The sequence below is a fragment of the Suricata suricatta genome, chromosome 11 (genome assembly GCF_006229205.1).
Source record: "Suricata suricatta isolate VVHF042 chromosome 11, meerkat_22Aug2017_6uvM2_HiC, whole genome shotgun sequence".
Lineage (NCBI taxonomy): Eukaryota > Metazoa > Chordata > Mammalia > Carnivora > Herpestidae > Suricata > Suricata suricatta.
This window is the reverse complement of record NC_043710.1, coordinates 9,560,969-9,571,942: the sequence shown is the minus strand read 5'-3', so window position 1 is coordinate 9,571,942 and position 10,974 is coordinate 9,560,969. Positions and strand designations below refer to the sequence as shown.

Sequence of the window (10,974 nt, the reverse complement as noted above, 5' to 3'; positions counted from 1 at the left end):
GGAAATCTACTCCTTGGAAACTTCTCAGAATGGAGCTCGGGGCGGGGACTGTCTTATCAGGAACTTTCCTGTTTGGGGTTCCGATAAGGGGTGACACGCGGAGGCTGATAAGGCGGGTCCCCGAGGACCTGGGCTGTATAAAAAGGGCAGCCCCTGCCTGGTGCAGTACACTTTCCACCCATCTACCCTTCTCCGGAGATTGGGACCCAAGAGAACCATGAAGTGGCTGCTGTTGCTCAGCTTGCTGGCGCTCTCTGAGTGTGTCATCGTCAAGTGAGTCTGGCACGCGCTGCACCCAGGACAGCGGTCCCCTTTGGCCACCTGCCACATCGCCTTCCTTCCCCCCTCGCATTTTCCTTCCTCCCCTCTTCCCTCACCCAGCTCCACTCTGCTCCACCGGCTCCCGGCTCCCTTCTTCTCTCGCTCTGCCTTCTTGGGGCGGCAGCCCTGCCGACGTGGGCACAGGGCAGGGCGACTTCAGCCTCTTACCCTCTCTGCCAAAAAGAGAAGCATCTCCCCTCCTGGCTTCGCGTCTCCGTCCTCCCTTGGGCTCCCTCGTCCTTCTAAGGCTTCCGCGGCAGTCCGCGAGCAGACTGTCTGCCCAGCTCCCCGTGCCCCTCCAAACCAGCCTTCTGCTAATTCTCTGCCACAGGGTTCCCCTCTTCAAGAAGAAGTCCTTGAGGCAGAACCTGATCGAGCATGGCCTCCTGGAGGACTTCCTGAAGACGCACAGCCTCAACCCAGCCAGCAAGTATTTCCCCAATCAGGATGCCACCATGATAGCGGCCCAGCCCCTGGAGAACTACATGGATGTGAGTGCCCAGGGGGCAGTGGGACAGCCAAGGCTGGGCCAGCGCTCAGAACTCCCAGGCGGTCACCTCGGGCTCTGCTCCCAGGACCTCAGAGGCACGAGGGAAGGGCAGGAAGCCACCATCAGGGCTGTTCTCATTCATTCGTTGTTTCCTCCAGTGTTTCCGCATACAGAGCACCTCCTTATGCATTGGGGACTGCGCTGGGCCCAGGGGCAGCTGTAAAGAGCAAAACCAGGCGCAGCCCCTGTTTTCACGGAGCTCGCAGTCCAGGAGGGAGAGACAGACAGTCATCAGTGAGCCTCACAAACCGTGAAAAGCATAACCAGGCCGAGGGCTACTCAGTGAAGGTCTCAGGCTATGAAGGTGTGGCCGGGACAGGCAGTGAAGGAGGAACGGGGGGATCCAGGGGACAGGAGGGAGTCCAAGAGGGCTGACAGCGTGTGCCAGACCTCGTGACAGCAGGGAACAGAGTGCATTTGAGGATAGGAGGCCAGTGCTCATGGAGAGCAGAGAGCTAGAGAAAGGGGCACAATTGAGGACCGAGGGGACCAGACAGCATCTCAACTGTCTTAACCAGAAGGGTTGACACGATCCGAGGGATGTTTCAGGAAGATCACTCTGACTCTTCCACCTGGGACCCAGGGGCAGCACCCTGTCCTTTAGTAGATATTGTGTCCCGAGTGTAAATGGCGCTGGGCCACGGGTATGAAGGTTGCCTGTCGCTAAGAGCAGAGCCTGTGAAATCTGCCAGACCTGGTGTGAAGCTAGGCTGGGATCCTGAGGGGCCGTGTGACCTCGGGCTAGTCCTTTAAATTCTGAGTGAGCCTCAGTGTCCTTGTCTGTAAAATGGAACCACTAATACCTACCACAGGAGATTGTTGAAAAGTAATTAATGCAATCACGTTTGGGGTTTTTTGGTTTTTTGGGTTTTGTGGGCATTTGGTTTTTTTGTTTTGTTTTTGTTTGTTTTGTTTGTTTGTTTGGATTTTTTTTTTTGAGTGCTTAGCACAGCACCCAGTCTTTGGCAAGAGCTTGGTAAAGTTAGCCCACCCATCCACTTAACAAACATTTAGGAAGCACCTACTAGGTGCCCGAGGCTCTGTGCAAGAAGCTAAGGAAACAATGTGGGCAAACAGAGTTCCCGGGGCTTATATTCTAGAGGGAAAGACAAATAAGAGACAAATAAGTATCTCAGATAATTTCAAGTAGTGACCAGGGTCCCAAAGAAGAACTAATTAGAGTAAGGGGAAGGAGAACCATGAGGGAAGGGCAAAGTTAGATAAAGCAGTCAGGGAGGGCCTCTTGGCAGAGGTGACAGTTGACTGGAGCTTTGAATGAGTGGCAAGAAGGGGCCAGCCAAGGAAAGATCTAGAATAAACATGTGCCCGGCACAAAAAACAGCAAGTGCAAAGGCCCTGCAAAGGGAAGGGGCTTGACATCATCATCAAAGAATAGCCAGCCCCACGGCGCTAGAACAGGGTTGGGAAAGGAGAAGGCACTGCCACAGAGAATGACTATCCTGACTCTGTGTTTTCTTGAACCGGCTACACACACACACCTAGATTTAGGAATCAGACTTCTCTAGGGGTGCCCATCATGAGGTGATTTGTTGACCCCCGCCATCGCCAATTTAACGAAAAAGCATTTCAACCTAGACTCTGAGGGGTGCTGTAAAGTTCCGTCCCTGTCCAAGAACGTGCATTCTCTGGGACTACGAGCCTCAGATATACCAGACAAGAGCTGAACGAGGAGGCGACAGCCGATAGTTGTTGGGTGTTCACGGTGCTTAGAAGGAAACAGTCAGAGGGTAACAGAGGAGTAGTCAGGGAAGACTTCCAGGAGGAGGGGGGGCCCGGCTGGGCCTTGAAAGGATAGATGCACTGGACAGGGAGAGAAAGGCCGGGAGAACACCGATGGGACAGGAGCCACCCTGATGTGGTCCCCGAGGAGGCCAGGCAGGGGAGCCCCAGCAAACGGGGGGTCAGCGAGCTGTTCCATCCCCAAATACAGATGGAGTACTTCGGCACCATCGGCATCGGCACTCCCCCTCAGGAGTTCACCGTCATCTTCGATACCGGCTCCTCCAACCTGTGGGTGCCCTCGGTCTACTGCAACAGTCCCGCCTGCGGTGAGCGCCTGGCCCTGCCCTGCCCGGGCTCCCCAGGCACCAGCCGACCTGGAGCCCTGAACACCCAGGGGCTTCAAATACGTCCATCGTCAAGCCTGGGGGAGTCACTCAGGGATTCACTCGGCAGGCGTTTACTGAGCACCTGCTAGGCGCCAAGCCCTGGGCTCCGGGCTCAGGGATAACGGGGTGAATCATGCCAGGTCCCTGTCCTCACGGAGCTCAATCCACTGGCAGGGAGAGTTTGTAAGTGCTCGGCACCTCGCACAGCCAGGAGCCTGCTCTGTTCAGTGTTAGCCTGGGCGCTCTTGGGAGGACCGTGAGGTCCACTGGGGACCTTCCATCAGTGACAGGGTCCCTTCTGGCCCAAACAGACAGAAGTGGAACCTGGGAATGCCTAGGCTCCAAAATCTGGGGCAAAGGTTACATTTCTCCTCCAAAGCCCCACCCAGAGCCAAGGCACCCTCCCCACCCCCAGTGAAGACATTCTTAGCCCATGACTCTGGCTCAGCTGTTTGAACTTGATATCATTACTTCTTGCCCCCCCTCCGCAGCCAACCACAACCGCTTCAACCCTCAGCAGTCCTCCACCTACCAGGCCACCAGCCAGCCCGTCTCCATCGCCTATGGCACCGGCAGCATGACAGGCATCCTGGGATACGACACCGTCCAGGTGAGCACCTGCTGGCCGGCCATCTTCCGAGGACCCTGGGGACCGCGGTGCACCCCGCCAGAGCCAGCTTGTTCAAACGATGGGGGACTCGGTGATCACAAAAGTAACCTGAGAGGCGATGCAGGAGGGGAAAGTGGCAGAAATGTCACGGACATTTCTAGGTGGGGACAGTAGCGGGTAAAGGAGTGGCTTCTCAGAGCCATAAGCCAACCTCAGCACCCCCAAGTTGAATGCTAGGTAGGAGCCAAGAGCAGAAGGCACAAAGGCTCTGTTCTCTTTCAGCACCTCGTCCCCCCACCTGCAGCCCCCTGAGTCATGAGAGCTTCACAAGGGTGCAACAGGGTCAGGGGCCCTGACTTGTCTGGGGTCCACTTTGCATCCAGTCAGAACCTAGAGTGCTAGTATGAGCGCGTGCACACGTGCACACACAGACACACACGCACACACCGTGGCCATCAGCTTCGCAGCAAATCCTCACTCCACAGACCGTGGCCGTCCAAGATCAGTGGCAGTGGTTACTTCCGCAGGAATAACAAGCAATCCCAGGGACAGCCCTCCTCCCTTCCTCCCAGCCTGCCACCCTGGTCGCCAAGTCCTGCTTGAAATGAACCAGAGACGCTCTGGGCCCGGGGCTGGCGCCCACCGTGCTCACCGCACACCTCATGGTTTCCCCCGATTCAGGTCGGAGGCGTCGCAGACACCAACCAGATCTTCGGCCTGAGCGAGACCGAGCCCGGCTCTTTCCTGTACTACGCCCCCTTCGACGGCATCCTGGGTCTGGCCTACCCCCAGATCTCGGCCTCCGGGGCCACACCCGTCTTTGACAACATGTGGAATGAGGGTCTGGTGTCCCAGGATCTCTTCTCAGTCTACCTGAGCGGGTAAGTGGGGCGGAAGGGTCATGGCCACCTGCCCCCACAGGGGGCTGTCCAGGGTCTCAGCAAGCAAGGGGTTCCAAGGGTTGATGTCTAAGTCTCAAGGGGTAAATTATGGAGAGGATGGTGCTAAATCCCTCGCTGATGCGCCAACTTCATTGGTCTCATTTTACCAGCGTGAGTTTTATCCCTTTGACCGACACGGTCAAACGTCCTTCGCCAGTTGCTCCCACCCCCAGCCCCCTCGTGGCTGGCCCCCACACGACTACCATGTTAACTGAATCCACTTAAAACAGGGGCCAACCTTCCACAGCAAAAAGTGAAAATTGGGGCACCTGGATGGTTCAGTCGGTTGGGGGGGTCCAAAACTTGGTCTCGGTTCAAGTCTCCATCTCAGGGCCGTGAGTCCAAGTCCCACATTAGGCTCTGCACTGGGCGTGGAGCCCATTCAAAACACGAAAATAGGACTTGTGTCTTCAACAAGGGAACTTTTAAATGACGAAGGCAGGTTTCCTCTGTTGGTTAACAAAATCCAGGTTCCGGTTGTGGCTCTGAGTGAATTCTAAGAACGAGTAAAGAATAAGCCAAGGGTTGGTTAGATTGAGCAGAGGTTTATGCAAGAATATCAGAGTGTCATCAACTTTCCCGAGACACTCGGCTTTCCTCTGACACATCCTTCTCTTTGGAAGGGGTTGGTCGTGGTCCATGTTTTTCTTGAGCAGTTAACGGCTCTGCTATAATCTCCCTGTGATGCGCTGCACCGTCAGAGGTTTGCAGGGAGCTGAGGTGGGGAGGTTACATGATGGGGACCATTTTACCTGTTTTACCTGTGGCCAGTCCTTTCGTGGTTAATTCCTTATCATCACCCACCGTTGCTTCCCTATCTAACCCGAAACTGCAGAGACCTAGAAAGAGAATGTCCTGGTCACAAGGACACCTGTGATTTACCACAGGAGGAACTGTTTCTCTTCTTGGACCCTTACTATTCAAGTCGGCTCTTACACACATAGCCTGCCTTTCTGGGTTTTTAGGCGTTTCCTTTCCTCTTATTTCTCCCGTAGGTCAGGGTTTCTCAGTCACCGCACTATGGACATTTTAGACCAGATAATTCCTTCTGTTGGGACTGTCCTGTGCGTCATAGGATACTTAGCAGCTTCCCTGGCCTCTATCTACTAGCCATCAGTGGCACCCCCTTTTGGCCACCGAATTATGACAATCAAAAACGTCCCAGACGCTGGCCAATTGGGAGCTGCTCCCTGGCTGAGAACCGGTGAACTACACTATCAAGTCCTTAAGAGCAGACATGGTCAGGCATTCACTTTTTTTTTAAGCTTATGTATTTATTTTGGGAGCAAGACAGAGAGAGCGAGCGGAGGGAGAGAAAGACGAAATCCCAAGCAGGCTCCACACTGCCAGCGCAGAGCCCAGTGTGAGGCTCGAACTCACAAACCGGGAGATCGTGACCTGAGTCGAGACAAAGGGTCAGACGCTAAACTGACGGAGTCAACCCGGCAACCCTGCATTCACTTCTCTTGAGGTCCCCACAGCAAGGAGGGTAGAAACCACATACTTTGGAACCAGAAAAACCTGGGCCGTAGTCTTGGTTCAGTTGCTCCCTGGCTGTGTGACCTTGAGCAAGTTGCCTCACTTCTTTGAGCCTTAGTTTCCTCCATGTAAAGTGGAAATAACAGTAGTGACCACTTATCCTTGGTGTAAGGATTCGAAGAAACCCTGGGTGTCACATCCTCAGCACAGCTCTGGCACTGACAAGAGCTCAATAAAGGGGGGGTAGCTCTTTTATTTTAATGTTTATTTATTTTTGAGAGAGAGAGAGAGAGAGAGAGAGAGAGAGCATGAGAGGGGGAGGAGCAGAAAGGGAGAAAGACACAGAATCCAAAGCAGGCTCCAGGCTCTGAGCTAGCTGTCAGCACAGAGCCGGACGGGGGGCTCGAACTCATGAACCATGAGATGGTGACCTGAGCCGAAGCCAGACGCTTAACCGACTGAGCCACCCAGGCGCCCCATGGAGGGGGTAGCTCTTAGGACGCACATAGCAGATGCTCAGGTTAATTAATGAATTAATTAATTAATCCCTGTGTCGCCCCCTCCCCCATTCCTTTCCACAGCAATGACCAGAGTGGCAGCGTGGTGATGTTTGGTGGCATCGATTCTTCTTACTACACTGGAAATCTGAACTGGGTGCCCGTCTCTGTCGAGGGCTACTGGCAGATCACCGTGGACAGGTGAGTGCGCCGGCAAGGGCCCTAGATCTCCTTCGCGTGTCGATTCCTAGTTAACCGAGGTTTCTAGAATCTTCCGGGAACAGCCGCACAGCCAGCACAGGGAAATGTACCCCAGGAGGAGAGAGCAGGAGCTGGCCAAGCCAGAGAGACCCCAAGAAAGACACCTCGCTGGAGGAGGCGAGCTGCCTGGGACCCTCCCCACCCCACACAAGACGTTCTCCAAGCATGAGACAGCCACTTTCCTCCCGGTCTAACAGACAGGACAATCTACCAGCATACTTGTCCACACGGCCCGGCACAGAGGGGACCCCGAACTGCCGCTCACTCCGCCCACCCTAGGGCGAGGGGGCTGACTAATTTCAGGGCATCCCTTCCCACTGTCCCCTTTGGAGCCTGCCCCTCCCCCAAGCAGCCTCATCCCTTAGCTGGCCGTCACCCCGCTGGCCTGCTAGGGGGACTGCCTACACAGGTTTGCCCAAGAATGAGCAGTCCCCGGGACACCAGACTTGCTAGTACTAACACCAGGACTGTCCTGGGCGGACCGGCCTTACACCTGCCGCAGCCGTAGCCACAGCTGTGTCTAAAACTCCATCACTTCCTCCACCTCCTGCCCCTGCTCCATGTCTCTGTCACAGCCCCCCTGTGACGTCCTTCTCCTGCTCTGCACCTCCCTATAGCCTGGGGGCTTCCTGAGAAGCCTTCCCGGGTTGCTTGGCACCACCCCCCCACCCCCCCACCCCCCCGACCGTGCTTCCATTCCCCTCCCACGTGTCCTGCTCCTTCCAGCTCTTTCTCCATCATAAGCCACCTCGCCAGCCAGACCGTGAGCTCCCTGCAGCCAGAGCCGTGTGCTCTCTGATTCTGCATCTCCCAGCCTAGCACAGAGCAGGCACTCAGTCAATATTCACCGAGTAACTGGAATTTTACGTGTTGGCGAGTGGATGGAAGGAGGGGACCCTCTTGGGGCCACCTGGCTCCTCCTTGGGGAGATATGCGCCCTGGGGACTCAGGGGGCCCTTCCTTGTGTCCCCACCGTGTGTAGCATTACCATGAATGGGGAGTCCATCGCTTGTAATGGCGGCTGCGAAGCCATCGTTGACACAGGCACCTCTCTGCTGTCCGGCCCAACCAACGCCATTGCCAACATCCAGAACGACATTGGAGCCAGCCAGAACTCCTACGGCCAGGTGAGTGCGGCCCTGACGGCCCTGCTGTAGCCCCGCGTGCTGGGTGGGCCTGCCGTGCAGCAGACGCCGAAGCCCTCCTAAGCCTCGCTCTTTCCAGATGGTGATCAGCTGCTCAGCCATCAACGAACTGCCCGACATCGTCTTCACCATCAACGGCTACGAGTACCCTCTGCCTGCCAGCGCCTACATCCTGCAGGTAAGGGGGCTCTGGGCCGGCCACCCATGGGTGCCCGCAGAGGGTGCGGCCACGCCCCCGCCCCAGCCCGCCCCGCCCCTGGCTCTTGCACAAGGGAAAGGGTGCTTCCACAAGCAAAAGCTGACAAGAAAAGAAGAATACATGCGTGAAAATGTGGTTGCAGCGCCCCTCCCCTCCCCAAAAGGGCAGAAGTGAGGCAAAGGCTGGTGGCAGGAAAAAAAGGGTTTCCAGTTGGACACCAGAGTCCAAGCCCTGGGAGTTGATGACTAGCTCACAGAACCTGAGCCAGCTGCAACCTCTCCTGGCCTCAGTTTCCCCATCTAAAAACGAGAGACGTCAGCTTTCCCCATTATCTGGGCGTGGTGAGGGTGATCAGGTCAGATGGACCCCACCAAAGGTCCAAACAGGGCTGAGCAAATGGAAGCCGTGCCCTCCGTCAGGTCAGGGCATGTGAAGTAGAGCTCTCAGTAGAGCGTGAGCCCCAGGACCACACGGTGCCTGTTACGACACCAGGGGAAAACTCATTTTACCCAGTGGGTCGATGCTACTCAGTAAGAAGGGCTGATATCCTGGCCGGCCGGTCGCCCAGGCTCCACACTGCTTCATTAGTAGGGGGCCAGGCCTAAACACTGGGGATTTCCGGTGCTCCCCAGGTGGCTCTCGTGCGTGGCCAAGGTTGTGGCCCGGTGCCCTTGTAAATGAAAAAGGCTAACAGCTGCTCCCTTCTGCCACTGGATCGGGTCAGAGTAATGAGAAAAGGCTGTGTCACCAGAGCCTCCAAAATCCTTCACGGCAGCTGAGATTTCCCCAAGCCCCTCAGCCCCGATGCTGATGTCAGGGTCTGTACCACAGCCAGAAACCCTGGATAATGTCTAGTAATCCCTGGAAACCGACAGTAGAATGAGCAGCTTGCACAGGCCGAGCCCTGGCCGAGAGGAGCCAAGTCCCCGGACGCCAGCCAGGACTCCCTCCTTGCGCGTGCCTCACGGCGGCCCGCGAGCTCGAGGCTCCGTCCCCAGTGCCTCGTCCCTGCCGAGCCGGCCGACCCCTCCATCTCCAGCTTCCTTCTCCTCTCCCGCAGAACCAGCAGGGCTGTGTCAGCGGCCTGCAGGGCATGAACCTCCCCACCTCCTCCGGAGAGCTCTGGATCCTGGGTGACGTCTTCATCCGCCAGTACTTTGCCGTGTTCGACAGGGCCAACAACCAGGTCGGCCTGGCCCCCGTGGCCTAAGCCCGCGTCTCTCCGGCCATGACCCCAGGAAGCCCTAGCCTTAGTAGCCCATGCTAGATGTATATAATTCTCCCAATTGTTCTTCCTCGGGGACTGTGGAGGTGGAGCCTTGGCCCCGTCCCCTGTCTTAACAATAACGTAGAATAAAAACCCAACCTCCTGAGAAAATGCTCTGTGTCGTCTCTTCTCTTCAGATTCCCCCTCCCCCTGCCGCCCTCTGCGCCACCAGGGTTACCACACAAGGAGGGGTGGGGGGGACAAGACGCCCACGTCCACTTGGGCCACACCAGTGACAGTGGCTCACACCCCATAATTGAGCCGGGAAGTTGGATGGACCGCCGCGGGTCCGGCTGGGAGCATCATGCAAAGACGGTCACCAGAAATGCCAGGCCTGTCGCCACCTGGGGGGACAGGGCACCAAGGTTCTTGGCGAGGGAGTCAACTTCTTTCTCCCAAAGGCAGTAAGAGATGCTGAGAAAAGGAAAGAGATCAAGGGGGAGGGAGCATTCCGCTGACATTCCTAAGCAAGGCAAGGATCGGAGGGGTGACCCAAGCTGACACCCCCACATCTACTGGGCTGCTTTCTACGGTTAGCTGGTTGATCCAGACTAACACCCAAAGAGCCCTCAACACTCACACTGGGCACAGGACCCTGAACCGATCCATTTCCCCGTCAAAAATTTAAACTTATTTTTAACTTTTTAATGCTTATTTATTTTTGTAAGAGAGAGACTGAGCATGAGCAGGGGAGGGGCAGAGAGAGAGAGGGAGACACAAAGTCCGAATCCGAAGCAGGCTCCAGGTTCTGAGCTGCCAGCACAAAGCCAGACCTGACGCAGGGCTCGAACTCACAAACCGTGAGATCCTAACCTGAGCCGAAGTCAGACACTTAACCGACTGAGCCTCCCAGGCGCCCCACCCCATCAGTAATTTAAAGAGGATGGTTTCCAGTCTCCTGAGCAGAGGGTGCAAGAAGGGAGTGAGCATGCTCACTAGCAGATATGCCCTAGGCATGCAAACGGGAAATGCGTAGAGCAGCATTTCTGCCGGTGGGTTTGGTAGCAAAATGTCCAGTGAGGATCAAAGTTTCGAGAGAAGCATGCAACGTGCAGTGTTCTGGGTGGTGCTCCTTGGAGGTGCACAAGGCATGTTTCCCGAGGGCTCCGAGAAGTGCTCCCACAAAGTGATCTCTTTCACCTTGACTCAGCTCAGCGTGATGCCCGTTCCTCCCGGGTTCCTCTCTCACCGTGGGAAAATTCCCACAGGCAGAGAGCTGGCTTCCAGGCTGAGGGCGGGAGCTGGGCCTCCCTGACTTCGGGGTGCCCAGAACAACATTGCTCTGGAAACTCTTGTCACCATCCTCACCCCAATGTGTCATTTGTCACTCACAAACATAAGATGTTGGGCCCTAGGGTCCCCCAGGGCCCCCCGCTGCAGCAAATACCCTCCCTACCCCATCTTCCACAGCCCAATGATCTTTTTGAAACATAAGCCTGATCATATCTCTCCCTTGCTTAAAGCCTTCTTGTATATTTATTAGATAGAGAGCATGCACGAGCGGGGTAGGGACAGAGAGAGGGGGACAGAGGATCCGAAGCAGGTTCCGTGATGACAGCAGCGAGCCTGATGTGG

General features: G+C 56.1%; 1 protein-coding gene across 1 annotated transcript; it reads left to right on the top strand.

The window, feature by feature from the left end:
• The first annotated feature begins 217 nt into the window (after positions 1-217).
• LOC115272005 (pepsin A) lies at positions 218-9,342 on the top strand. Its single transcript, XM_029915006.1, has 9 exons — positions 218-273; positions 653-812; positions 2,823-2,940; positions 3,492-3,610; positions 4,292-4,491; positions 6,612-6,728; positions 7,771-7,915; positions 8,013-8,111; positions 9,193-9,342. The coding sequence occupies exons 1-9, from the start codon at positions 218-220 to the stop codon at positions 9,340-9,342; spliced, it is 1,164 nt and encodes a 387-aa protein (XP_029770866.1).
• The last annotated feature ends 1,632 nt before the right edge of the window (positions 9,343-10,974 follow it).